The 27387-nt window shown below is 49.0% G+C and overlaps 11 protein-coding genes across 11 annotated transcripts; 4 read left to right on the plus strand and 7 right to left on the minus strand.

Annotated features, from left to right (window-relative positions):
* Nucleotides 1-89: 89 nt before the first annotated feature.
* On the minus strand, nucleotides 90-1413 carry B0J16DRAFT_327354 (nucleophile aminohydrolase). Its single transcript, XM_046126089.1, has 2 exons — nucleotides 1038-1413; nucleotides 90-939 (listed from the first exon to the last, which is right to left on the minus strand). The coding sequence occupies exons 1-2, from the start codon at nucleotides 1161-1163 to the stop codon at nucleotides 253-255; spliced, it is 813 nt and encodes a 270-aa protein (XP_045988701.1). The 5' UTR covers nucleotides 1164-1413; the 3' UTR covers nucleotides 90-252.
* B0J16DRAFT_327356 (uncharacterized protein) lies at nucleotides 1414-6476 on the plus strand. The gene is made up of 3 exons (XM_046126090.1): nucleotides 1414-1942; nucleotides 2042-2696; nucleotides 2753-6476. The coding sequence occupies exons 1-3, from the start codon at nucleotides 1841-1843 to the stop codon at nucleotides 6451-6453; spliced, it is 4458 nt and encodes a 1485-aa protein (XP_045988702.1). The 5' UTR covers nucleotides 1414-1840; the 3' UTR covers nucleotides 6454-6476.
* Nucleotides 6477-7195, minus strand: B0J16DRAFT_327361 (uncharacterized protein). Its single transcript, XM_046126091.1, has 2 exons — nucleotides 6996-7195; nucleotides 6477-6936 (listed from the first exon to the last, which is right to left on the minus strand). Exons 1-2 carry the CDS (start codon nucleotides 7148-7150, stop codon nucleotides 6777-6779), a joined length of 315 nt encoding a protein of 104 aa, XP_045988703.1. The 5' UTR covers nucleotides 7151-7195; the 3' UTR covers nucleotides 6477-6776.
* Nucleotides 7196-8187: 992 nt separating this feature from the next.
* On the plus strand, nucleotides 8188-9392 carry B0J16DRAFT_258915 (DNA-directed RNA polymerase; the record flags this gene model as incomplete). The annotated part of the gene is made up of 2 exons (XM_046123199.1): nucleotides 8188-8253; nucleotides 8313-9392. 2 exons carry the CDS (start codon nucleotides 8188-8190, stop codon nucleotides 9390-9392), a joined length of 1146 nt encoding a protein of 381 aa, XP_045988704.1.
* A 120-nt stretch (nucleotides 9393-9512) lies between these two features.
* On the minus strand, nucleotides 9513-11351 carry B0J16DRAFT_327365 (uncharacterized protein). The gene is given in 5 exon segments (XM_046126092.1): nucleotides 9513-10754; nucleotides 10812-10895; nucleotides 10988-10989; nucleotides 11009-11107; nucleotides 11187-11351. The coding sequence occupies 5 exon segments, from the start codon at nucleotides 11234-11236 to the stop codon at nucleotides 9679-9681; spliced, it is 1311 nt and encodes a 436-aa protein (XP_045988705.1). The 5' UTR covers nucleotides 11237-11351; the 3' UTR covers nucleotides 9513-9678.
* Nucleotides 11352-11493: 142 nt separating this feature from the next.
* B0J16DRAFT_12389 (telomere length regulation protein-domain-containing protein) lies at nucleotides 11494-14756 on the plus strand. The gene is made up of 3 exons (XM_046121644.1): nucleotides 11494-12443; nucleotides 12497-12925; nucleotides 12977-14756. Exons 1-3 carry the CDS (start codon nucleotides 11591-11593, stop codon nucleotides 14659-14661), a joined length of 2967 nt encoding a protein of 988 aa, XP_045988706.1. The 5' UTR covers nucleotides 11494-11590; the 3' UTR covers nucleotides 14662-14756.
* B0J16DRAFT_12390 (kinase-like domain-containing protein) lies at nucleotides 14757-17629 on the minus strand. The gene has a single exon (XM_046121648.1). It carries the CDS (start codon nucleotides 17357-17359, stop codon nucleotides 14852-14854), a length of 2508 nt encoding a protein of 835 aa, XP_045988707.1. The 5' UTR covers nucleotides 17360-17629; the 3' UTR covers nucleotides 14757-14851.
* Nucleotides 17630-18637: 1008 nt separating this feature from the next.
* On the minus strand, nucleotides 18638-19700 carry B0J16DRAFT_327369 (uncharacterized protein). Its single transcript, XM_046126093.1, has one exon. It carries the CDS (start codon nucleotides 19258-19260, stop codon nucleotides 18754-18756), a length of 507 nt encoding a protein of 168 aa, XP_045988708.1. The 5' UTR covers nucleotides 19261-19700; the 3' UTR covers nucleotides 18638-18753.
* An 85-nt stretch (nucleotides 19701-19785) lies between these two features.
* On the plus strand, nucleotides 19786-22483 carry B0J16DRAFT_327371 (DNA repair metallo-beta-lactamase-domain-containing protein). The gene has a single exon (XM_046126094.1). It carries the CDS (start codon nucleotides 19947-19949, stop codon nucleotides 22476-22478), a length of 2532 nt encoding a protein of 843 aa, XP_045988709.1. The 5' UTR covers nucleotides 19786-19946; the 3' UTR covers nucleotides 22479-22483.
* B0J16DRAFT_295948 (uncharacterized protein) lies at nucleotides 22484-23543 on the minus strand. The gene is made up of 4 exons (XM_046124427.1): nucleotides 23306-23543; nucleotides 23086-23233; nucleotides 22915-23017; nucleotides 22484-22841 (listed from the first exon to the last, which is right to left on the minus strand). The coding sequence occupies exons 1-4, from the start codon at nucleotides 23317-23319 to the stop codon at nucleotides 22810-22812; spliced, it is 297 nt and encodes a 98-aa protein (XP_045988710.1). The 5' UTR covers nucleotides 23320-23543; the 3' UTR covers nucleotides 22484-22809.
* A 93-nt stretch (nucleotides 23544-23636) lies between these two features.
* On the minus strand, nucleotides 23637-27074 carry B0J16DRAFT_295953 (Cullin). Its single transcript, XM_046124428.1, has 3 exons — nucleotides 26668-27074; nucleotides 24299-26571; nucleotides 23637-24239 (listed from the first exon to the last, which is right to left on the minus strand). Exons 1-3 carry the CDS (start codon nucleotides 26731-26733, stop codon nucleotides 24062-24064), a joined length of 2517 nt encoding a protein of 838 aa, XP_045988711.1. The 5' UTR covers nucleotides 26734-27074; the 3' UTR covers nucleotides 23637-24061.
* Nucleotides 27075-27387: the final 313 nt, after the last annotated feature.

Raw genomic sequence — 27387 nt, forward strand, 5'->3', positions numbered from 1 at the left:
TTCTCTTCTAAAGATTCTTGTAGAATGCACTGCACATATAGCACGTGGAGAACGGCAGAAACGCCTGATGGTGGCGTATAGACCTGCGCTCTTTTCCTAATATTATTGGAAATAATTTATTGTCCTTAACTAACATCATCACCCACAACTCTGCCGTTGGATCGAGGCAGATTCAGTCATCTGGTCTATAGGGTTCTGTGTTGTTACATGTCATGCTCTTTCTCTTCTACCACCCAAAAAGGATCGGCTCCCTTAGGTGTCAACGTCCATCTTCTCCTCAGCAGGCACGTCTTCCACGCTAATGTACCTCTTGATTTCCTCCTTCTTGATAATCTTCTCGTTCAGCACCGCCGTTGTGCCCTTCTCAAATCGGTAACTCTGCAGCTTGGGCTCCTTCTGGTTGGGCGTGATGTAGTTTCTCTTGAGTGTTGTCTTGTCCTTGGTGATAATAGCCACGTCGACATTTGAACCGGAACCCAGATCGTTCCAGACACCAGCCAAGATGGCATCACTGGCCAACTTGACAGCCTCATCTTGAGTGAGATCAGGCTTCCACTGCGTCTCGAACACACTCATAGCTGCCAAACTACCACTACCCATAGTGACGTAGGGAAGCTTATCCGTGCTGCCGTGTGCGTGGACGGTGAAGAGATGCGTGCCGGTAGGGTCGACACCAGCAACAACGAGGTAAGCACCGATGTGACCCTGGTAGCGGAAGAGGTGCTGCTTCAGAAGGGTCATGCAGGTCACGACGCGGGGCTTGCGGCCTGTAGATAGGGAGTGCAGCTCGAGCTGAGAGGAGATGAGGGCGGTGGTGAACTCGGTATCGGCGGCTGTGCCGGCACCAGCACACCAAATCTGGGGGGAGATGTAGTGAAGCTTCTCACAGTTCTTGTCGGCGACGATGGGACCGGATGTGGCTCGAGTATCGGCGGCAATCTGTTGATGCGAGTGTCAATGTTGAGCTCCTAGCTGAATGGCGATAGCTCCATTTGGGCTTCCAAGGCCGTCTGTGAAGGGTGAAAGATGCCACTTACCACAACACCGCCATCGAATATACATCCCACGATAGTCGTTCCCGTGCTGGTGGCCTTGGGAAGAGGCACGCCTCGAGCGTGGAGGGCCGCATTGCGGTTGTAGTTCGAGAAGTCGAAGCCAGGCATTTTGAAAGACCTATAATTCTCCAATCCGAGATATCAGAGTTAACGTATTTCGCTGGTCCCTGTTAACAAGGAACTTTCGCAAAACCACTATAGAATCGTTCGGGGTATCGTTTGTGGTGGGGATGTTGGTAGTCGTTGACAGAGGCGAGACGGAGTGAGGTCAACAAGGCAGAGCTGATGACGAGGCTAAAAGCTGCCTTCAGCAGTTGAGCTTCAGTAGAGCACCTGTAACAGTGTACAGAACCGCGCCTGATTGGGCGGGTCTCTGCAGGCACCATCAACGCTACAAGCTGCAACAGTAGCACCTCCGGGCACCATTACAGGCAAACACGTGACGAACAAGCTTTGAAGTTTGTTACAGCAAACTGAAGCAGCTGCGATTCAATTGAGTCTCATTGAACTTCTACATTCAACCTTGTCTTCATCTCAAAGAGTACACCTCAAAGATAAACCACCACATGATTTCTGGACTTCACTTGTTGCCATCGATTGCTAGGTTCTAGGTAGGCAAATCTCTACCCAATCACAGACCGCCAGAGGCACGTCCCCCAGCCTACCGCTACCTAGACCTGCCTGCGCGCAGAGCTCCCCGGTCGCCTGGCCCACTCCTATACCTACAGAGGGCAAATTTATGAACTTCAGGACCTCTCTTCAAGGCCGGCTACTCTGCGACAGTCATGGCTTTTAGCTTTGGCAATTCAGGAAACGCCATGCTTGGGAGCGCCGCAGGAGCAGGAGGTATGACCACTGGGTCTCCTCTAGAGACAATTCAGACAGATGTGAGTGCGCATTACTTTTGGTTTCCTTGTTCTGGGCCTGTTTTGTTTTGTTGACTTCGAGGACGACGTGATGATGCTAACAATCCATAACCGGTATAGGACCTAGGATTTCTTTCTATCGCCGGTGATGCGAAGGTTCGCCTCACATCTCCGTGGACATCTCTCCCATCTTCCACCGCGTCGCTGCTCAGCATCGCTTCGCGCAAAGGCCTTGTCGCTGCTGCTGGACCCGATCAAGTCATCATCGCCACGACCGAGTCCGTAAGAAAAGCCTTCGAAGCGCCCCAAGATGGCGACTCAGATATTCGCGGCTTCGAGCCGCAGCTCAAAATACCAATGCCGATGCGAGTTTCGCAACTATCTTTTACTGCAGACGAGAACTATCTGATTCTTTCAGCGGAATCTGGAGGTGGTCTGGCCGTGTATGAAGTCCAGAGCCTGCTCTCAGGATCAACAAATTCCGCCTTCGAGCTGTCAACAAGTGGTGAAACGCTACGCGCTATGATACCGAATCCCACATCTGAGAAGGCCGAGCTTTGTGCTATTGTCACGAACAACGGTAATCTGCATATGGCGAATCTCAAAGAACGTCAAATTAGCAACCCTCTGAAGAACCAGGTTAGCTGTGTCAGTTGGAGTGCGAAGGGCAAGCAGCTATGTGCTGGCCTGGGCGATGGTACCATATTCCAAATGACACCAGAAGGAGAGGGTAAAGGAGAGATTCCCAAGCCTCCTAACATGGACGACTTTCATGGTAAGTGAACTAGAGGTAGACAATAAGTTCTTTAGAGCAGGCTAACATCATCACAGTATCCTCCCTTACTTGGCTAGAGAACCACCTCTTCCTTTCGATCCATACTTCAAATAATCAGTCACCACCCAAATCTCTCTATCACCTTATCACTCGCCAACCACCGTCTTCTTACAGCTTTCAACAGCTGACCGACCCTGTCGAGCCGTTTGGCTCAGATAAGGCGCCACATCACACAATTTTACGTATCCGAGACTTCCCCCCTGCCCTCCAAGACATGCTCATTGTGGCTTCTACTGCGGTCTCGGAAATGGGTATAGTGACACGATCCAAAACTCCTCTGGCTACCGACAAGCCCGCGGATTCTATCACAGGAGTCTTCACACTCACAGAATTCTTGGACGACACTAAGAGACCGACACTCCCTATGACTGATTCCATGGACGATGCAGTCCCGATTGGTGTTGCACTTGATCTTTCCAGCAAGGAGAAGGTTTATAAGCCAATCCCGTCAGACGTCGAACTAGAGGAGTCGCCAGGACCACTTCCAGGGTACTGGGCACTTACACATGATGGTGTGCTCTGCGCTTGGTGGGTAGTATACAATGAGTCAATTCGACAGGGCACTTCGTATCCTCATCTGGCTGCGGTTGAGGGTACGCCTGCCGCAACGTCAGCGCCAGCCGCCCAGCCCACTCCTGCAGCTTCAGCATCACCCTTCGGAAACCCTGGAGCATCTGCTTTTGGGTCAACTGCTCAGATGGGGCAGAAGTCATCTCCATGGGGTAGCAGCACGAGTTCTGCGGCTCCCACCACAGGGGGCGCTGTGTTTGGGTCGAGTGGCTTCGGCAGTGCTGCTCCCTCTTCCGCCCCTGCGTTCGGTAAACCCAGCTCCATTGGCTTTGGACAGTCATCTCAGCTAGGGTCAAAGAGTTCTCCTTGGGCTTCTGCAGCAGGCGGAGCATCGGCCGCGACTCCTGCCTTTGGCCAGTCAGGATTTTCAAGCTTTGCGAATAACAATAACTCCAGCCCGTTTGGCCAAGCAGCAGCCAATGGGCAGTCTAGCACACCGACCTCGGGAGGGTTCGCTGGTTTTGCCAGTAAGAGCGGCTTTGCTTCTGTGGGCAACGAAGGAAATACCAGCGTCTTTGGCAGCGGAAATAAACCAGCAGGCAGCCCCTTCGGATCAACGTCCAACGCAGAGACCGCTTTCCCTGCTAAACCGTCTTCTGGTAGTCCATTTGGCTCGACACCTTTCAAACTCCAAAGCTCATTTAAACCGGATGGGTCTGCTAAAGATGACAATGCCAAGCCAACTGGTTCTTTGTTCGGTAGCAATTTTGGCTCTGCTCTTACCGATGCCAGTAACAAACCCGCCGTTACAACCCCTACACCAAGAGATGAAGAAGAAATGGACACCGCTGTACTGACAGAAGAAACTCCTCAGTCGAAGCCTAAGGATACAGTTTTCACACAACAGAGTCCTGAGTCTACCACTCCAACCACTACACCCGCGCCATCCAAATTTGGCTTTGCTACATCTCCCGCCCCGCAAGCATCTGCCTTTGGACAGCCATCCAAGTTTGGTTCTACTGGTGGGCTTTTCGGAAACAAGGCAGAGGCACCGAAGCCAAGCAGTGGCCTGTTTGGATCTACCACAAGTACCCCGAAGCCAAGCGGCAGTTTGTTCAGTTCAACCTCTGAGACATCCAAGGCTAGCGGAGGTTTGTTTGGTTCACAACAGAACACGCCCAAAGCAAGCATTTTCGGGACCCAACAGAAGCCTGACAGTTATACGGGAATATTTGGACAGAAGTCCAGCAATGCCGAGTCTCCCAAGATCAAACAGGAAGAAGATGATGCGCCCCTTCCTCCGGACCCGACTCCCAAGGCCAATCCCTTTGCATCGCCTGCTGCTTCAGCTAAACCCGAGGCCGCTCCTCTCCCGCCTGACTTTACTTCCAAACCGGCACAGTCCACGACCAAGCCGGCCGAGGCTGCTGATGCTCCATTGCCACCGGACTTTGTTAATGTCTCCAAACCTACAGAAAAAGAGACCGGGGTTCCTGATGCCCCCTTACCACCTGACCCAACTGCTTCATCAAAGCCTAGGTCTATCTTTGATAAGCCAGAAGGTACACCAAAGGCACCGTCTTCCCTCTTCCCTGCCGTTGCCGGACCCCCCTCGCTTGATAGTGACGACGAGGACGAGGACGATGACGATGACGAAGAAGAAGAAGAAGAAGAGGAGGAGGAGGAGGATGCAGAGGAAGAAGACGACAACGGCTCAGAGGGTAGTGGCGTAGATGTCGCTAAAGACCTTAGCCCTACTGTCAGCAATCTTTCGCCTGGCTATACACCTCAAAGCTCGTTTGGTGGTCAAAACCATACTCTTGGAGCTTCTCGCACGAACCAAGAAGGATCACGACATCTGTTTGGTGAACTCAGCCGCAATGCTCCTGTGTTCCCACGTCCCAACGCGACCAGCCCTCGCTCCCCAAGTCCAGTCCGAGGGGCGGTACCAGACAGGGTTCTGAGATCAGATAACATGAGGTCGGTTAGTGCCCCCGGAATACCTGCAAACCTTCGTGGATCCAGACAGTCTCGAATGGGAGCTTCAATCACTAGTAAAGACGTTAGCTCGTCTGAGGATCCATTTGTGGCACAACACCGGAAGATGAAAGCCAAACAGGAGGCCGCAGAGACTCAGCCATTGGTCGATGAGGAGGATGATGAGGTCCACAGACTTCTGGCGTCAGAAGTTGAAGGAAGCCTGACCATGGATGAATTCATTGCGCACTCAAATGTTGCCCCTCCTGCCAAGGAAAGTATCCCAAGCCAAGTTGAAGCCGTTTACCGGGACATCAACTCCATGATCGATACCCTTGGCTTGAATGCCCGAACTGTCAAGTCCTTTATTAAGGGCCATACGGAGAACCGAAAGGAAAGCGGACGTGGCAAGGATGATCTTGATGTCCCCGAGGATTGGGTTCTTTGCGAGATCGATGAGCTTGGCGAGGTTTTGGATAATGAGCTGTATGTTGATCTGGAGGATGGACGTGTTCGTGATTTGGACGATAAACTCGAAGCCTGCCACGAACTCACCAGAGACATGCATCGCCTTCGAGCTAAGCAGGATGATCTTAAGCAGATCCTCATGATCAGAACCGATCCCGAGCAGGCAGAAGTAACAAAGTCTATGCCACTAAGTGCAGAACAAGCAACACAACAAAATGAACTCAGACGAGAGTTTGCCAAGTTCTCAAAGCTCTTGGTCGAAGCGGAAGAAGCGTTGACGTTGCTGAAGACCAGGATTGCAGCTGCCTCGAGTGCTTCAGGCAAGGGTAAAGCAAACGTTCCCACAGTTGATGCAGTGATTCGCACTATTGGCAAAATGACTGCCATGGTGGAAAAACGCAGTGGGGACATTGATGTTCTTGAGAACCAGATGCGTAAGGTCACCATCAATTCCGCAAGTCGAGAAGGATCTCCAATGGTTACCCCCCAGGGAAGACGAAGTGTCATGTTCTCTCCTGAAGGAACCCCTGTCCGCAATCTCCGCCATAGCTTCGCAGCCAGTATGTCGTTGGGCGCATCCGTACGAGCTACAACCCCACGCAAGAAGCTCAGCGGTTACAGCCAAGAGGAGAAGGGTGGTTTGATGCAACAGAGGGCTCGTCGACAGGCTGTGCTGGGCAAGTTAAAGAGCAGCGTCGAGAAGCAAGGTGTTAGTGTTTGGACTATGGAGGATATTGAGTAATCAGAATGACGAGAATGAGACGGACTCGGGTATCGGGTGTCATCAAATTATGAAACAAACAAGCATTTGTAGTTTAGAAATTAAATAGTGTATCAATCAGCCAAGTAAGCTACCCGCGTAGCTAACGTACTTTTGCCCACTGTTCCTTTTCCCAATGCTATCGTTAATGTTTTTGGTGGCTCATTTGCCATTTGTAACCCGCCAAAAACTGATCTTGGCGTCAACTCCATCAAATAATTAGAACGCCTTTTACTCCACGGGATTGCTCTGGCCTCGAAACCAGACAGTAGAATCATTTCGGAAAACTTGATTATGCCCCAACACTAAGTTGTAGTAGTAGGGAGAGTTGTAGACAGTGGGGTGGCCGACGTGGGATCCACGACTTGGCTTTTCTTGGAGGCATCACGAGGAATGTTGGATGGTTCAGAGTGTACTCGACAATGTTCCTTGTTCTTATGCTCGGGATGGGGTCGAGGAGTATAGCTACACGGTTCAATATCAGCTAAAAGTATGTGAATTGGAGTCTGGGCTGCTTTGAGTACTTTACGAAAGAGAGCATCTTGAATGTCAGATTGGTGGGTTCGTCTAGGAAGAAGATTGTTGATAGGGTTGTCAATGTTGTATTTGAAGGTGAATACTTGGTTGAAGATGAAGTTACTGAATCTGAAGTGGAAGAAGGGGGGGAAGTTGGCAACATTTATATAGTCGACTTCTTGTAAGTCCAAATCGAATTACATTTTTCACAATACAGACACTATTCAAGCCGGACCGGCCGTGCCCCGATGATTATCTACAGAAACCTTTTACTGCACGTGTGACCGTGACCGGCATCAACTTAAAAGATGGGACAGGGATTGAACAAGGACTCTGCGTTCAACAGGAGGGCAGGGTTTCAACACTGACGTCGTACAAGTTGCCCAGACAGGGAAGCAATGAGATATCTCAGCGGGAGGAGTGTGCGCGTGATCCCTGGAGGGAGGAGGACGAACTGCGTCGCAACTGAATTCGCATGATCCTTGTTGATAAATGTGAAATCTGGCGATAGACGATGGGCGATTGGGTGTGCTGATCTCGAGAGGCCGGCCCGGTGGGTGAGTCTGTTCAGCAGAGACCTACCGAGTACGGAGCAGCAGGGGATTAATCTCGGCATCCTGATCAAGATTCGAGAAAGTCTGGCTGAGGATTCTTGCCTATAGACGGAACTTCAAGGGTGTATCTAGATAATTGGTCATGCGCAAATAAGCCGAAGTCGCTCGTTATCATATCATACATCAAGGGTTGTGACAGAGTATTGTCACTGCCCATATCAAAGGGTCTTCTACACCAGCGATTTCAGTAAATACGTTTAGCGAACAAAGCCACCTCGACTGACATTGATAGTATCAGGCCATCGTCGTCCAAGGTACGTACTTATAGCTTACACGGATTGACGGAGTGGAGCGCTTGATCTGGAGCCGAAACATGGGTCGGGAACGGTCGGCGGTTTCGGAGACAAGTGGGGTTATCCCGTCCCAGTACTAAGCTTGAGAGCGTCGCGCTCGCGACTGCATCCTTTTTTCAAAGGAGACCCACTACCAGACCCACCCACTTCACCTTGAACTCACCGAGCGTTCACCTCGGAGGGGCTTCAAAAAATTATTGTTTGCTTCGCTCATCACTACTGATACCATCACCACCAACCAATTTTATAATTCTCTTTTTTTCCCCTGCACAACATAAAACAACACAACCGCAATGGCTCCTACACAACAGGCTGGGTGGAGGAACGCTCCCTCCGCCGACGATATTGCGCGCCGTCAGGTAAACCAGCAATTGTCTAAGTCGTGATCGCATCTGAATCTAACTTTTTGCGCGCCCAGACTGTCGGCATCAACAAGGAAACTGTCTCACACATTTCCTCTACCGACTACCCCGGACACTACCCTGGCGAGGATCTTGCTTTCTCCGTTGATCGCTTTCGCGACGCCTTTTCTGTAAACTTCCACCAGAACGACCAGTTCCTCTCTTCTTTCTCTCTTGTTGGAATCGATGCCTCGCTCGCAAACGCTTTCCGTCGTATCATGCTCTCCGAGATTCCTACACTCGCTATCGAGAATGTCTACATCGAAAACAACACCTCCGTCATTCAGGACGAGGTCCTCGCCCACCGCCTTGGTCTTATCCCCTTCAAAGGTGGTCGCGAAGGTCTGCATAACTTCCTCAAGTGGCACAAGAAGCCAGAGGCTGGCGAAGACCCTTATGCCGGCTGCTTTGACTACAACACCGTCCGTCTCGAGCTCAATGTGACGTGTACCGTCAACGAGGATGCCTCGCCTTCCGAGAACGACCCTCTCAAGGCGTACCATAACGCTCACGTTTACGCCCGCGACATCGTCTTTGTGCCCACTGGCAAGCAGGTTGAATACTTTAGCGGCGAAGACGCTATTGCGCCCACGAACCCTGATATCTTGATTGCCAAGCTACGACCCCGACAGACCATCAACCTCTCCATGCACATGCACAAGGGCGTTGGATCCGATCACGCCAAGTTTTCTCCCGTTGCCACAGCCTCTTACCGCCTCCTACCTACCATTACGATCACCAAGCCCATTCTCGGAGCTGACGCTGAAAAGTTTGCCAAGTGCTTCCCCAAGGGTGTTATTGGCCTTGAGAAGGTTACGGCCGAGGATGCTGCTAAGGCTGGCAGCGGTTATGAGGGCCACAAGGGCGAGACCAAGGCTGTTGTCGTTGATGCCATGAAGGATACGGTTAGCCGAGAGGCTCTACGCCACGAAGAGTTTGCCGGTAAGGTGAAGCTAGGCCGAAGACGGGACCACTTCATCTTCTCTGTTGAGAGCACGGGGCAGTGGGATAGTGATGAGCTCTTCCTCGAGTCGGTTAAGCATCTAAAGCTCAAGTGCAAGAAGCTTGAGCAGCAAGTTATCAACATGGTGCGGTAATATGCTACATTGATCAAAACAGGGGGCTGGGTCTTGTTTGGCGCTTTTATCATAATTTGGTTGAATTTGATTTTTTGCGGTCTCTACGGTTAGATAAAAAGGAATGATACCATGACCACATCATAATACTCTCACCCTGTCTCTCTTTACTCCGTGACAATGCTTGCTCCCTCTTGTGTAATTTTATCTGGTTTCCCATGCAGACCTCTGGCTGACATGTCCAACGCCGAAAGATGCCCAAAAGCCTGAACGCCATACGCCGACTTGGGCTAAGGATAGGATACGATCACGAAACTGCCTTGAACTTGAAGTAGAATTCGAACTCGAGAGGGAATGCAGGGTCGGTGACGACGACCTGCTGTCTATCTTCGAGCCCGAGCTCTTGCAGCGTCTTACTCAAGTTGGGGCGTGTCTGTTCCTCCAAACCAGGAGGGAACTGCATGTACAAGGTCTTTCCTTCGGCGCGGATTGAGGGTTTCTTCAGCTGAGCTTCAGGTCGAATGGCGAATGACTCGATCAGCTCTTGTAGTGTGGTCCTGGGGTTGACCTCAAGGGGGCGAGCTTGGCGTCCACAAACAGGACAGTCATCCTTCTTCTCATGCTTAAAGGTGTAAGTGTAAATGCTGTCGTTGCCCGAGTACATCATGTAGTTCTCTTCGAATCCGAGGCATGGTGCTGAGGTCGTTGCAATCTTGAAAGCTTCATTACAGCACGAGGCGGCGATGATAGCATTGGTAGAAGCAATGGCCGGGATGATGTTCTTGATAGTTCCTTGTGTTAAGGAATAAGTGACACCAGGGATACCGAATTCCTCAGCTCGCGTGAGAGCTTTCTGGAACAGCCATGTAACGTGTTCCGGGTCATCCTTATCCAGCTTTGGGAATGGCTTCTCTTGGTCCCAAGCAATAATATGGGCCCACTCGATGCAATGCTCGGGTTGTCGAGGGATGGAAGCAATAGTGCATAGTGGAACAGCGGCACGTGGGGCGTGCATGTCAAGCTGGCACTCGATACAAGATGTTATTGTCGGCAATATGACTCGGGCTTGGCCTTTAAAGCCTTCGGTGCCACCATCAATCAATGGCTTTATCGCATCTGGGTCGTCCTCTGCTCCCTCGGCAATGGAGACCAGCATAGCGTTGATCCAGCGGCGGGCTTCAATGCTGTCCAGGCCGCAAATTACAAGCTGAAACTGTTTGTAGAAATCCTCGTCGAAATCTTGGATACGGTTGTTATGAGCTGTAATGGAGACGCCCTTTACTCTCTTCTGGACAAACTCAGCAGCCACCTCGGCTTTATACTTGCCAACATCGTCCTTCCTGAAGAGGAATTGACGGTTCAAGTTGGAAATATCAATGGTATCTGAAGCAATGTGAGTCAGCGCTTGTCTCCTTAGTTAGTGGGCGGAAGCTGACGAACCCATATCTATCACATGGATATTCTTGAATTTCGACATGGCAAGATTCTTGAGGATTTCGCATCCCAGGCCACCCGCACCACTGATTAATAGGAGTCAATATGGTGGTCACCATAGCATGAGGAGAACGTGACTGACATGACACTATGTGATATTAGCACAGCTTCCAATAGGATAGCATGAGAATGGAAAGACGTACAGAACCTTGAACTGTTCAAATTGGGCAAGAAATTCTGGTTCAGTAGCTCCAGGATCGGTATAGGGTCCGGCATTGTGACGAATCTGGTTGAGATATTTCCTTTGCTAACGGTTAACATTGACGGTCTCAAGAGCTACAGCTTCAGCTTCTAGCGGCTGAAAGGAGGATGAGACGTTACCATCGCGTATCTTCGTAGCCACCAGCTACTGTCTGAGTATTACTACTCATCTCGTTTAGGTCCAAATAAGTTTCTGGGATTTAGATGATATCGCGACTAGAAGAACAAAGTTCCTAACCTAGGAATGGAAGGGAGCGGTCGTGGAGAGAGTGAGCTCTTTCGAAGGATCCGTGCGTGGGGGAGGATCGTCATTGCCTAAAGTACCTGAGCTGGCTCGGTGAGTCTCGGTGAAGGTGGGGTCAGTGTACCTTGACTGAGGCATCCGTCTCTAAATCACATTTATTGGCTGTATCTCTAACTTCGCATACAACCTGCAACGAGTAAAAGAGATGTCCGGATTTTAATTAAGAAACTCAAGAAAATATTTGGACTCTTATCAAGCAAACCATTGCAACGGTTCAAATATGGACGATCTTCTCACGCCCGTGAGCACCACGTATCTCAAACCGCGAAAAGAGTCTGAACCACTCTTCACAGAAGTCAAGACGTCCTCTTCTACCCAGCCAGAACCAAGAAAAATCAGTGCCATCTCAAAAGCCGACGATGCCATAGATGTGCTAAAAAATCAGCCCGATTATGACAGCCTCATATCGGTCTTGCAGTTTCTGACGAATTCTAAACCATCATCTGACAGCTTCTCGCTTTCAACGCCTAGTCCTAAGAGCGCATTGATTGTGCATTTACTCGTCTCAGAAATTGGGCCAAACTATTGGACTTTGTTACATGAAGGAACTTCCGATGGTGGTACTCAGCCAACTGGGGCACTTACTCGGGATGCTGAGCTTTTTCTGGGTTGTGTTCGGAGTTTAACCGGCATCAATGCTATCATTACACAAATTAGGACTCTTATTCAAGAGTCACGGATGGGTGGGAAAGAAGAGAAGAGGTCCGACTTGTCACTGAATGCCAGTATTCTTCTGAGTATATTGTCTGCCGCCCTTAACAGCTACGAAGCGATGTCTGTGGTCTGGGCCTCATCAACAAAAGGTATCGCGAACCATGGCCTTCAACGAATTCAATCTCAGAAGCTGGCCTCTGTCCTCACAAATGGCCAAATCGTATCAACTTCCGCTGAAGCTCTAGGGATAATCGGTCGCGATCGAGAGAGGGATGACACTAAGTGGATTGCCGACGGACTACAATACAGCAAGTGGGTAGGAAGCAGTATCGTCTCATGGGTCAAATCATCCCCCGAAGCTGATGCTACGGCTTTTGCTTCTGAGTTGTTCCAGAAATCTCTGTCATTGCACCACTCAGGTAAAACTCGCAAGATCCTGGGTCATCGACGCATGCTTACTTCTTTATTACAGAAAGCCTTATTAGAACTGTTATCGATGGACTACTTCTTTCCAAAGAAAGTTCAGCTCAGACATTCACACGAATTACCCTCAACCAACCGCGGTCTTCTAAGAAAGTTCTTCATGTCTTGTTACACCATCTCTCGCGCAAATTCTTGGGCCACTTGTCTTTAGAAGATACATCCCCGGACAAGAACGTCTCCGCCGTCGCTGGGCTTCTAAAAGAAGTGACGTTAAACGACGAGTTTAGAAGAGATACGCTGATAGAGTGGTGTTCGTCTTCTTCGGGTGCCGGTCTAGGCGATGGCGTTGGTATTCGACGTGCTGTCATAGCCGCGCTTTCTCAAGACCGAGAAGCCATTGCAGCCGTGCTGGAAAAGAGCCTCGCGCAATTTGGAGACGAGTTATATATCAGACACTCGGCAATCCTACAACAGGATGGTAAGAGCTACCTAAGTTTTCTCCAAGTCTCAATTGCTTACTTTCCCTTAGTACATACAGAGATACTGCTGCTGGCAGCTGGTTACGTGCACAGAATATCTCCCATGAAGCTGACCTTGCTCATGCGAGTCGGTACATATATGAATACAATCTCGAATCGTATCGGTTCAACACAATCAAGAGCACAGTTTCTCGGTCTGGTCGTGGGCGAGGCACTGTCTGCTCTTATTGATGATAACAAGAAGAGGCTGGATTTCAAGATGGAGGAGACGGATACGGAAGAAGCACAACAGTTAAAGGGGCTCACAAAAGTCTCTGACCTCGCTGGACCTATCAACCCTATCCTTTCAAATGTCACGGTGGAAGCAATACCCGAGAAGCGGAAGCCTGCAACATCTAGCAAAGCCGTTCAGAAAAAGTCCAAGCAGAAAAAACCTGCTGTCACAGAAGTCAAACCAAAGGCCATCATTGAGGAAATCGATTCTTCAGAAGAAGACGAGGATCTTGCTCCTTATTCAAAAGACTCCGATCCCGAAGATTCTGACGACGACGCAACCCTTGTTCAGCGTAACAAGCCCAAACCTCCCGTGTATATCAGGGACCTTATTTCATATCTGAGGGATTCTGAATCCTATGACAAGCAGTTACTTGCCTTACAAACCGCCCCAGTTCTCATCCGACGCAAGGCCAACTACGGCACTGAAGTCAGGTTTCATGCCGATGAGTTGGCTGGGCTTCTGGTCGGTATCCAAGACAAGTTTGAGATCGAAAACTTCCAGGACTTGAGAGTGCAAGGCATGGTGTCCTTGGTGGTCTCTCAACCCAAGACCATGGCCCCTTGGTTTGCCCGCACTTTCTTCGAGGGCGACTACTCCCTCTATCAGCGAACATCAGTTCTCATTACACTAGGCTTGTCGGCTCGAGAATTGGCTGGGTTTGAGGTTTCACAGTATGATTCGGCTGCTGTCTTTCCTTCTAAGCGGCTTCCTAAGAAAATGGAGCAATTATACCTTGGCCCCTCAAACGACAACAATGCTCTACCGTCTTCTCAACTGAAAGCACTCCCAGCAAATGCCCTGGATAGGATCTCACAATCCCTCACATCTTCGTTCCTGGCGCCCCTCGCTGCAGAAGCAGCCGATGCAAGCACAGGACCAGATGTCCTCAAGCTTCAAAGCTTCACAGCACGCTACAAGTCTAAGACCAAAGCCAAACCTCGTGTCCGTGCTATTCCTAATACAACAGCCGCTCTCCTCGCCACATCCTTCTTCTCTCCGCTTGCTGCCCACTTCCAGGTCGCTCTCCGCTCCGCGAAGCCGATTATTCTCAACCACGCCCTTCTAGCTCTTTATCTGCAAACCCTAGGTATTATCGTCCACGCTGCGGGCCCTTCAACTCTTTCCCTGCCGCAGCTTACAGCGGAATTGTGGGATTTGCTACTGGGTGTTCGTGTGCACGTGTTGGGTGATCTCGGTGCCATGAAGGGCTGGTTGGTCGCCATGGCTTCACTCCTGGAAGTGAATGGTGGTGATTTGAGACGGCTTTGCGAGAACCAGGGGCGAGAAGTTATGGAGACAAGAGAATGGGTTGCGATGGTTTTCGAGAAGACAAAAGGGGAAGATGGAGGAGAGGAGAATGATGTCAAGATGCTGGCGGCAGGCGTACTGATCAGGCTCGGTGAGGCCATCGAAAAGTATCAAGCTCTACTTATGGGAGACATGATTGAATTTCAGTAGATCTAATGAAGGACCCGAAAGTATACCTATTTCTACTCTTTTTTTTTTTTTCATAATTACCATTATGGTCATACATCGTTTACACAGTTCCCATTCCCAGATCAATGTCTGCTACCAATCCCAAGCCCATTTCAAACTATGATATGATGATATTTTAGCCTACAGATCCAAATAATTAACTCCAAGCACATCACGGAGCTTCTACCGATTCCAATCTTGTGGTGCTCGCTCTCCGGAGCGGCAGACCTGACAGGCATGCATTTGCATGGCTGAGATGATCACTCAAACTCATAGCCAGACGTCGAAGTTCTTCCTTAACGTCTTCCGACGTGCCCTGTCCTTCCAGGACCATTGGAGAAGGCGCCGTAGGTGCCGGTGGCAGGAAAGAGGGCGGCTGATAAGAACGTGGATAGTTATCCCGAGCCTGTGGTTGATCCAACTGAGGCTGAAGTGGAGGAGGTTGAAGCGCAAGTTCGGGAGCAGCTAGTGTATGAGAAGTGAACGACTCAGGATCTGTGTCAGCGAACTCGCTAAGAGAATATGGTCTCTCAGTCAGAGAAATCCCGTTGGTAGGGGGAGACTGTGATTGCGCTGGAGGCTGTTGATATAGCGGGACCTGGGTCTGCTGATAGTTCATTTGTGAATCGTTGAGAGAGAGGTCCGCAACGGCCGTCGCATATTCGGAATCGTCAGATACGTAGATGGAAGGTTCTCGTATGCTATTGGGCATGACATAGAGAGAAGCGTGCTTTTCCAGTTGGAAAGGGTCCGCCCCTCCTATTTCCGAGCCGGCCAGAGATCCCACATCTGAGTGTGAGGTTGATGGCCTGGTATAGTCACCCATAGGGGTAGGGTCCGCCAAACTCATGTCCAAGTCAATGAGACTGCCTGATGACACCCGATTGTTTCCTGGTGAAGGGACAGCCAGATCGTTAAACTGGGCCGAAGGCTGAAGCGGCTCTGTGGGAGGGTGGATAAGACGGCTGGTGCTCGGTCCTTGGTCATCGTTGAAAGGAAATCTGAACATCTCAGGATTCGCTGACGCTGGGGGAGCCATCGAGGGGAACTTCCAATCCCGTGTTCGACGATTATTGCTCATGTCGGCGGGATCGCTAAGGGGTGCCTTGTTGTAGGACACATCGCCAAAGTCGTAATCGGTGGATGCTCTTGGATCTCCTGCTCTTAGGGTGTTCAAATCGACGAATTCGGAGAGGTTGCTACCATCTAGGGACATGTCGAGATCGATGAGGGATTCCCTTACACCAGGAGACTGTGACGAATCGTCTCGCAAGGGTAAGTCTGATGCCGGGGGAGGCTGGGAAGGTTGAAAGTCGGCAGTAGGTGGAGGAAACGGGCGACCATAGTATGCTCGAGAGTTGTCTTCATAGTTAGATATCGTATTTGGGTCAAATAGCTTTTCCAAAGGTGCCTTGACGGAAGGCAGATGAGGTGGTGGGCGTCGACGTGATTTCGGCTTTTGCGTGCGCGAAGCATCGTCGAAGCCATCTTGTTTAAAGTCGACATTGGAACCATAAACGTCAAACACGGCTTGGGCGTCACCAGTTTGAAGGACTTGCTGGTCAAATGCAGCAGTCGTACTGAAGTTCCACTCATCATTGTCCAAGGCCTGAAAACCGAGATCAGAAGGTCCCTGAGCTCCTCCTGCAGAGAAAAGAGATTTGCGAACACCACCTTGGGCCTCCCACAACTTGTAGCCCCTAACCAAGTGTGCCAGGCCCGAGGTGGGATAGGCGTCTTGGGTGTTATATATGTACCGGTGTCGCTGAATCTGTTCAATGGTGGGGCGTTGTTTGGGATCATCTACCAAACAGTACGCCACGAGGTCTTTCAGCCCTTGAGAATATCGGTCACCCTCGAGACGAGGGAGGTGCTGTTTGAGGTAAGAACCAAGCCTGTTGAAATCCATCATTCCTGCCGCTACACTTGGCGGTAGACCCGATGCAATCTCGAAGACCATAGCGCCAAAAGCCCAGATATCTACCTCGGTACCGTAGGAAGTGGTATTGTCAAAAAGTTCAGGAGCCATCCAATGAGGTGTACCAATAACCGTCGAACGCTTATCGAACTTGGTTTCGATGACACCAGCAACTCCAAAATCGCAAAGCTGCACGTTTCCCTCCTCAGTAACCAAGATATTCGCACATTTGATATCTCTGTGAATGATGCCTTGGCCGTGAACCCAATAGATGGCTTCCGCCACCTCACGCAAGATGGGAATAATCCATTTCTCCTGGAGACCACCTGGCGAAGTGGGTTTCATAAGAGTAGCCACACTACCTCCGGCGCAATACTCAGTGATCATCCACATAGACTGTCCAACAGGAAGAGCGTCGATGACATGGTTGATGTTCTTGGCACCACTGTCACTGAGAAGTTGCAAGGCGTTGATCTCTTTGAGTAAATCGCTGTATGTATCGGCAAGTTTGGGGTTGACAGTATCGCTCTCCTCAATGTCGATGATCTTGACAGCAACAAGTTGATTCGTTGTTAGAGAAGTGGCTTTGTATACACGGCCGAAGCTGCCCTTGCCGATAAGCTCTGAAAGACGATACTGGGGAGGGTCCTTTCCGACTTTTAAGCACTGTTCGGCGACGACCTTTTGCATTTTCTTTGCATCTTCAATTGCTTTTTGCTTTCCGACTGAAGAGTCAGGTCCCCTTGGTTGAAGTGAGGCCATGGTGATGGAATATTTGGGCGGCTGTTTGGGGTTGGGGATGGATGCTCAGGTAGCAGGGATGCAGCTAAGTAAGAGCCGGAGTGAATAACGGTATAGATATGTGTTGATTTACTTCATGATACATTCACGCTGCGCAGGTAAGAAAAAGAAAGTCAAACAGATCGTGAGGCAGGCTGGGAAGGCGCAAACCTCTCAAGATCAGAAAGAAAAGAAACCAGAAGCGATGCGATGAGTTAAAGACAAGGATTTTGCTGATGTTGAAACTGCAAGTAGCTTTGAGACGGTTGCGAAAGGGGAGCAGCCCCTTGACGCTTTCCCCGTGGAGGTGGACTTATGTTACAGGTTCTGGTGAGCCAATAAGTGGAGATAACCTATGGACTCGACTTGTGGCGGTGTGCCGGAGTGGCTGACACTCTACGTACTTGACCTTACATACCTAGGTAGTACCCATGCTTTCAACCGCATTTTCATGTATACTGCAATTCAGGACTCGAAGAAAAAGAGGAAGAAGAAGAAGAATAATAATAATAATAATAACAATAATCATATCACTTTCATTCGTCTTCACAATTTTACTCCACACGAGTAACAGGGATCAAGCTACAGATACTTGTATACTCTTGTATGTCAATACGGTATTGCTACCTACTACTCTTCGATGTTTGCCCCCCCAACACCCTTTGTCTAAGACATGTTCCTCAACACCAAATTATATCCATAGCCAGGCGCCTTCTTCACACCGCTGGATCAACCAGCAAAAATGCAATGAAAGAACCACATTGGTCTCCAGAGAGGGGGACCTGCGCATCGCTTGGAAGCAGTGTAATACCAAGGACACAGTGGAAATGGTTCAGCAACGCAAGCGTGGCCGAACTATCACCAGTTGGTCAAAAATTAGGTTAAGAATAAAGTGTAAAGGGATTAACCTAAACAAGAACAGATACTACACTTGATCAAAGCCTTGATGGCAAAGAAAAGATACAGAAGAAAAAGAAAAAAGAGATGGGAAATCAGGGCGAGGCGCTCTTTTTATACGTCTTCTCCACGAAGCTTTGGGGCCTTGTAACTGAGGGCAAAAGTGTATAAAGTGAGGAATCATAGATGTGACTCATTCGTAAGCTTAATTCAAGTCAGATGATGATGAGATTTCCTTTCTTGGAATGTGATATGCTAGGCTGCAACGGATGCCTACAAAGGGCTGAAGTATCTGAGTAAGTTTCGGCTGCCTAGGACTGTGCTTGGAAGCGAATGCGTGAGTTTACAGACTTAGAGTGGATGATTTTGACAGGCAGCGACGTCCATTTATAGTCATGAGGTCAGCTAGTACTCATCTGTCTATTATCCTCATGTTTATCATCAGCTCATCTAAGGCCATCTCTTTCCGTAATGACTTCTTAGGAAGTGCCCTCCAACCGCTTTAGCATCTTGCCATGAACTCCTTTCCATCCAGCCTCACATGAACTTTTGATCATGCCGAGCATCAGCCTGGAGCATGAAATGGTGACGTTTTCGATGATCTTCAACCCCCCATCAGCAGTTTCCTCAATCTCCCATACTGTCTCCAACACCAAGCCCACTGGACCCCGCGTTCTCACAAAGACGCCTTTCTCTAGGTCAATAAACTCATAAGTGCTGACCACATCAGAGTCCCAAAGCCCCGCTGGCAGCGTGTGAACTCTGTCTGTTACAGAGTAGCAGTCCGGTTGCGCAACTGGTTTAAGTTCAAGCGTGTCAGGGATTGAAGGAGCAGGCTCCGGCGTTGGCAGAGCTTCGTATTTGGTCATATAGGGATCGCATTGTATGAAAAAGACATGGTCATGAAGCATCTCGACAGCTTTGGAGGCTGGTGTGCCTTTTGGGACTAGCGATACGTGCTGTATCTGGGCTGTTGACCGAAACATGGTTAAAGAGGATGTCGAGGTAAGATAGTGACCGGCTTTTTATGCCAGTGAGCTGGTCGATTGTAGTTTGAAGGAAGAAACAGAATGATTGTCGTCTCAAAAGAGGGAGGCTTTCATCGCATATCTGCTAATCAAAGTTATAAAAGAGCCAGCGCTGTGGTGGTTACGAAGTTTCAAGGGTCTTAATCGATTATCGTCTACGACATGGAACAGTCCCTTGTTTCATTCAAGTATCATATCGCATTGGCGCTAGAAGTAAATGTCTCCACGTGCAGCATCAATTCAACCTTGGGCCAGATCCCCGGATTCGAAGTCAGGGAGGGGAATGTCTTCGGACATTTTTGTTAATTATGAGAATCTTTTTCGGGAGCCTAGATTATTCTCAACTCGAAGACTTCCGACCGACCGGGGGTGCCAGACCTCTCTTAGATTTGCTCTCTACTACCGTCACGTGATAGCGCGATGAACCCATATTCGCCACCTTCCGCGTTTTCGCGTTAAGTTTCAAGCTCATCCCACTTTGTCTGGACCCCTTGCTACTTTTCCAAGGGATCACTACATGACTCAACCAACTCTATCTCTCCGTCTGAGAAGAATTAGACATCGAGGCTTTCTTGTATGATCTGTTGCAATTTCGACCCTCCAAATCTGCCATCAATTCTTCTTTCGATTCGCTGGTTTTCACAATGGTCGCCCCAAAGAAAGCGATCCGATCGCATACACCAAAAAAGGGCTCTTCAGCTTCACAACTGCCCAAGAAGCCCGTCAAAGCCAATCAGAGCATTCTGAGTTTCTTCAAAAAGGCTGAGAAACATGAAACTTCTCTTTTCCTCGGAGAATCACAAGAGATTGCCGAAACTGAGGATCTCTACACTGCCGATGACGCTGACATTTCGACTCGTTTCAACGAAACTGATTCACCAAACAAAAGACGAAAATTGAGTCAAGAATCCGAGCAAACGACTAAAAAGGAATGTTCCGTGAAAGTTGAAGAGATAGTTGTAACTAAAGACCGCTCATCACCTGTTAAGAGCGATGACGAACCACGAAAGAAGTCAACGAAACCCAAGATCAAGACTCCCTTCGTGGACTCAGACAGCGAGGATGAACCTGATCAAATCAAAGCCACAAACAACAAGTCTGAAAAACAAGGCCAATGTACGGAGTTTTCCCCGCATAAAGAGGTCCCGACGGACGGATTTACTAAGAGCGATGAAAAGAAAGAGACAGATACTAGTACCCCGGCTTTGAAACAGGAAGATTCGACATACCAAAATTTTGACGACTTTGAAGATATAACAGACGAAGAACTACCCGATTTAAACGATTTGGAGGGAGAGGAGATGCGAGTAATGCGTTTCATGAAAGAGCAGGCACGATTAGAGGCGGAAGAAGCAGGAATTTCGAGCGAAGATTTGGCCGACGATCCCCTTGACGACGATTCCATGACGGAGAGCTGTCCAATTTGCAATGGCAGTCTGGCAGGGATTTCCATAGATGAGGCGACACGACATGTAAATTCCTGCCTCGATGGACACCCAATCCCTTTACCGAAGGAGAAAGCAACAGCAGAGAAGCCTTCCCCTACAAAGCCCACCCCAAATCACGAGGTCGAATCAACTGAAGTCGGCAAGCGATTCGCGCGTGCCGCCGTACCCAGACCTGGCCAGGCCAATCCCTTGGATGTCAAGACTTCTGGCCCAGCTCCTAAAACGGCCTTTTCTAAGCTCATGTCCAATAATGCTGAAGACTCGGCATGGCAAGAGGCTGCCGCCGCCGAGTATGCTTCACGAGGAAAGCAAGCTTACGAGAGGACATGTCCTTTCTACAAAATTATGCCTGGTTTCTCCATCTGCGTCGATGCGTTCCGTTATGGTGCCGTCCAAGGTTGTAAAGCGTACTTTTTGAGCCATTTCCATAGCGACCACTATATCGGATTGACAGCAAGATGGTGTCATGGTCCCATATATTGCAGCAAGGTCACTGGCAGTCTTGTCAGAAATCAGCTACGCACGGCGGCGAAGTGGGTTGTCGAGCTTGAGTTTGATAAATCCTACGACATACCGGGGACTGAAGGTGCGACCGTTACGATGATACCAGCAAATCATTGTCCAGGAAGTTCATTGTTTCTCTTCGAGAAAACAATGAAACAAGGAACCAACAGCCGTGTCCAGCGTATATTGCATTGTGGAGATTTCAGAGCTTGTCCTGCGCATGTTAAGCATCCTCTTCTCAAACCGGAGATTTCTGATTCCATTTCTGGGAAGATTAAACAACAAAAGATTGACATTTGCTATTTGGATACGACATACCTCAACCCACGATACTCCTTTCCGCCCCAGAACGATGTCATTAAAGCTTGTGCCGACCTTTGTGGGTCAATGTCTCCTGACCCCAATTGCAAGGACGACATTTGGGAAAAAGCCAGTGGCCAGGGCACTCCCGCGGTCAGCAAATTCTTCCCGAATGCAAAACCTGATGAGGCTGGAAAGGTCGATACCAAGAACAAGCCGCCTCAACGTCTGCTCGTGATTTGTGGCACCTACTCGATTGGCAAGGAGCGCATCTGCATCTCCATCGCCAAAGCTCTAAAGTCTAAAATATTTGCATCGCCTGGCAAGATTAAAATATGTAAACAGCTTGACGACCCAGAGCTCTCCGCGCTCCTAACATCCGACCCTCTCGAGGCACAAGTGCACATGCAGATGTTGATGGAGATTCGTGCCGAGACTCTTCAAGAGTATCTCAATAGCTACAAGCCGTATTTCAGCCGTATAGTTGGACTTCGCCCCAGCGGTTGGAACTTTCGACCAGCGGGCAAAGCTATTGGTGCCAACACTCCTCCTGGAAGCATTCATACTCAGCAGATCCTCCACGACAAGGGATGGCGCACGCGTTTCGGGTACAAGGACTTTATTCCACAACGAGGCAGCACCAAGGAAGCCATGTGTTTTGGTGTCCCATACTCAGAGCATAGTAGTTTCCGAGAACTAGCTATGTTTCTCATGAGTTTGAGAATTGAAAAGGTCGTGCCAACAGTTAATGTAGGCAGTGAGCAGTCAAGAAAGCGGATGAAGGGGTGGATAGATCGTTGGCTGTCAGAGAGGAGACGAGCTGGGTTGGTGATACCGCTTATTGAAGGTGAAGATAACGACCAAGTGGCTGAGAAAGAACTGTGGGACGGTAAACCAGGCAAGGCAGGGGGGGCGTTTTGGTAATAACGATTATATTGAAATGATGAACAGTAGATTTTGTATTGTAGCGAGAAACTGAATAAATCTTGGGTGGTCTGCGAGCCAGAGTCACAATTCCGGATACCTGCTTACATGAACCTGTGTCCAGTTGTCACAACCAGCTCACCTAGGCCTCGAACTATTCGCAATGCTGAGCATTTTGAGAAGAGGAAAAGAACAGCATTTCATTATCCATATCAGGAGCCAACGCCTCATGAGTCCTTCCTTTTTTGCCATCTCGTTTCTAATGCAGTTGACATCTAGAAGTCAATTCCTACTTAATTCGCTCTTCCTCTCATCCATTCATTCGAACCGCTCATTTCGCCTTGGCTTGCTGAGCAGCCGCTTCTGTAAAACACCGAATATTAGCTCAATAACTTCACGAGGCGTCAGAAACAGAAAAGAAAAAGAAAAAACTTACCTCTTCGGGTGGCGTCTTCCAGCAGCTGGGTGTCGACGGACGCACCAGGAAGGTGGACGTATCTCACGACTGAGCCTCGAATAAAGACATTCTTAACAGAGCTCTGCAAAATCAGTCAGTTAATTCCCCCTGTACCAATCGCTAGTAAGAAATTCTCTTTAGGTTACGTACGAGATGAGGGTACTTGAGCTCCTCCACAACCTGGATGTCGTCGAGCTTGATGTTGAGGTACTGATCCACACTCTTAAGGATACCCTTGAGTTGAATATCGTTCTTGAGCTCTACAGTGACCTCATGGTCAATCAGGGTCTTGAAAAAGCTGTGCGAGAAAGAGTGTTAGCTTGAGGAACGTGGGGTGCGGCATGGTACATGGGTGAGTGTGTGTAGGTACCTGAAGAAGAGCATCGTGTCGGTGACTCTTTCACGCTCGCGTCTCTTGTCTCAAATAAGGTAAATGTCGTCTAACGTCCCTTATGGTATAGCGAAAGTGAAAGGAGGAGACCTCTCGATAATTAATGGGGGTATTCTTCGGGAGAGGCGGTTTAGATCGTTGGTGGTGCAAGATCTCCATCATGATAGCGGCTGCAGGTGAGGCGCTGTGTAAAATACGGTCACGTGACTAATCATGGCAACTTTCGAACGACGCCCTCGACGCAGTTGCAAGACATCAATGCCATTATTGAAGTGCAAATATATCTTAAATTTAGAAATGTTTTCATCTTCTCATGTATAGGTTTTCTCCAGTGTGGGAGTTGTTTTCCTGGTTCGGCATCGGTGAACAAGAGGCCTTTCGCAAACATTTATGCTGGCTCAACACTATTATACGCAATGGCAGAAACTGTACAGGAAGGAAAAATACAATAATGCCTATTTAGATTGATAATGGTCTTCCACGCTCTAGATACTCTTTTTGCGTGTTCTTCAGTGCTAGCTCTCCATGCCAATGGTGCATATAAATCCCTGTGATTCCCGTTCCTTTCCTCGAAAACCTTTCCAATACCGCTGGAGTTGAGCAAACATCTCCATTGACACCCATATTCTGCAGATGAATAGCAGTGTTTTGCAATCCCAACGCCGCGCAAGTCCGGGAAATACCGACTTCTTTATTTCATGATTCGTGTGATTATGTGATGGTGGTCTGTATGCTTTATGCCACGTAACGATACAAAGAGGGTGCGCCATCTTCATCTGGACGCTCGAGGTATTCTCTGGCGATAAGATCTTCGATTCGCTTTTTAACAAGCGACACTTCAGGTTTGAAGCGACCTGAGAGTTGAGAGAGAACTTCGCTGGTTAGCTGAGAGTGTGGAAGTTCCTTTCGAGACCTGCAAGAGTTGGTTAGTGTCTGAGCATAAGCGGCAGGATAAGAACAAGCGACACATACTTCATGATCCTCACAATCGCTGCATCAACAATGTGAGCTCGCGTTTGATTGTTCTTCTCCTCGGTAGTCTTTCTCTCCGTCGTGTCTTCTACCTTTGACACCGCGTTGATAATGGGCGCTTTGATGCGAATAGTCTTGCTTTGAAAAGATGCGTTGAAAGTAAACTTGTCGCCAGGTTTTACCGATTTGTTGGCCGGATCCTTGAGCAAGACGCGAGATTTGGGAGCTACCGCAATCGCGGTCAAAGTCCTCATAAGATCCTGGTTCGAAATGTTGGTCTTGGCTTGAATTTCCTCAAATGTTAATGATTCACCATCCTCCAAATCGTTGAAGAGGAGCAGGACAACCATGGCAAAGGTCGGCACATTGATTTCATATCTCCGCTCTCGCGATAGCGTGCCAGACTTTCCAGGAATGGCCGGGAAAGTACATTTGATGTCAGAACTACCAGTTGTACCGATCCAGGTAAGCTTACGTCCATTGCGGTTCGTCAGGTAAAATTGCTCGAAGCTCGCCTGCAGTCGTTGCAATTCAGGCGGGTATGTGCACGTAACACGAGAGCCCTCGCCAATCTGCGAAGAACGACCCATGACCTCAGGTGGCCAATAGTTCGTGGTAAGAACATTGATGTTGAGATCCGTAGTCTTACTACCGTCTCCAACATCACGGATGTGGTCACGGTAGCCAGCAGTCAGCTCCGTAGACGTGACCAGATCTCTGAACATGCCTTCAAACTTGCTAGTGAACTGCTGGCCAAGTTCTTGCTTCATTCGAGAGATGATTTGCTTCTCAACATCGTGGCTTTCAGACTTGCCATGAAGGAGTCGTCTGGCCAGGTGTCTCTGATAATATGTCTGAAACAAGTCTCTATCTTGGAGATACCGGATTAAGACGATGGCCTTCTCCAAAACCGTATCCACCTCTGCTTCTGTCTTGCCCTTGATACCTCTTTTGAGGTTATCATCAATAAACAGTGACACATATTCAGAGCTCCGGTTGAACATATTGATGAAGTCGGAAAAGCTCTTGGTGAGAGCACTTTGAATAATAAGATCATCCTGGAAGCAAATGGTCCAGAGATTATCAAACTTGTCCTTGAGGCGAAGTACATCATCCACCCATTTGATTGCAGCCGCAGTCTGCTGAGCAGCAGGGTTCAGTGTCTTTGTCTTTTCGCCCTCACCTCCTTCATCGCCCTCGCCTTGGCCGGTCGAGAAATCAGTGTTCTTCAGGACCTTTTCGATCTCGAGTCCAAGCTCAACCACGCGACGTTGCAAAATATCTCTGAGCGCTACCTTTGTGGAGTCCACTCTAGAAATGAGTTTGTAGAGAATAGAGAGCTCTTCGGTCTTGTCGTTGTCAATCATCCACTTCAGTCCACTTCCTTCCAGAGCCAGAAATTCACCCAAGTGCTTGGTTATCAATTCTTCATCGATGGTCGATGTGACTCTTGGCAACGTCTCCAGCTCTATTGTGGTTCGACAACGATCAATTTCCTGGTTTAGTCTCATTTGAGTGTGCTTCAGCCAAGCTCCGGCGTCTGCTTCGCGTAGCAGTTTCTCGCACTCGGCAGCATAATAGACTCTGCTATGTTCAAGGAAACGGGGTTCGAAAACAGTGGTGTAGAGTTTGTCACTGTCTTTTTCGTCTTCGGTCTCGTAAAGGCTACTAAGCATACGCGTGCAGCTTCGAATAAGGTTTCTGTCGACGATGTCTCCTTCGCGCTCCATGTCAATCTGGTCAAGCAAGACCGATATCAGAATATCGACGACCTTGTCTTTAGTGTTGGTGTTCAAAGATGATCGTAGAATATGCTCTCGGAAAAGCGCGATAGTGGTGGCGAAAATAGGGACTCGTTGTGCCTCGAGCTGGGTATAGCCACGATCCAGGTACATTAGTATATCTGCCGTCATGTTCATAGACATGTTGTGGTCTTCCCATCGATCACGTATGCCCCTGAGAAACCGTTCCCCGGTCTGTCGTCTCTCGTTGACCGATGTCGCCGAGGTTCGTTCGCCTCCAATATTGATCAGACTTTTACTGAACAATTCTCGAATTCGTGGAATGACATGTTCGGCAAACCACTCCTCCTCGAAGGTCTTAACTCTCTCGTAAAGGACCTCTCCCTTCTTCTTAAGAACGATTTTGTAGGCCGCTCGGTAGAGTTCTTCGAAAGATAGCCGACTGCAGTTTTTCATGTGGATGTCGTTAAGTGCTTCTTTAAGCATTTTCCAGCACGCTTCAAAGTCGGAGCCTTCGCCGGCCTCGCTTGGCTATACATGCAGTTGTTAGTTTGCGATCTTAAGCCAGGGCACAAGCTACTTGTTGTGATGTTGGTCATGGAGCTCTTGCTCTAGGTCCATACTTACGCGCACAATGCGACGAGGGGGGCGAATCCTACCCCGAGCGCCAGCTGTTCCTCGCCCCGAAATCATGTTTGCCTCTTAATTACAACCTGGCGATGTCGCCCCAGTCGAAAAAATACACGATGCTGACAGTTGCTGTATAGGATACAGAATGGTAGTGTCGGAAGGGAAGAGCTCCGATGAGCTTCCACTCGATCCCGAGGCGAAAGATGGTGGGGTAGTGAGAGCCAGCAGGCGGCAGCTTCCAAGGCGGGGTGCGCGGTGAGCAATAGTGAATACCTAGGCAAACAAAAAGTCTTGTGGGAAAGAACTAGGAAATCCGACCCCGAGCATCCGGTCAAGAACAAAGGGAATGAGGAAGACCCCGGGGTACAGGCAAGAGGCGAGCTGTTAATGATGACATACTCAAGTTGGCGAGGCTGCAATTTATATGGCCGTCTAGTCCCCAATCGCTAAGGCTTTGAATGAACGGCGGGTCCTTTTATCGATAACTGATCTTTGCCTCAATGGGTCACGATCAAAACAATTGTGGAGGCATGTCCAGAGTTGACTTATATTTGTGAACCAAAAATTAAGATATGAATTGGAATTCAATACTAAAAATGGTAGATAAATGATCTTACTGGCAAGACTCTCTGACGTTCGTTTCTGTGATTCAATGAGTATTTTCCCCTTGATAATTATCGTTTCGATGTCCTAAATCCATCTAAAACGTTGGCTGCC

Source organism: Fusarium flagelliforme (genome assembly GCF_020744385.1).
Source record: "Fusarium flagelliforme strain FIESC 12 MPI-CAGE-AA-0113 chromosome Unknown B0J16scaffold_1, whole genome shotgun sequence".
NCBI classification, from domain to species: domain Eukaryota; kingdom Fungi; phylum Ascomycota; class Sordariomycetes; order Hypocreales; family Nectriaceae; genus Fusarium; species Fusarium flagelliforme.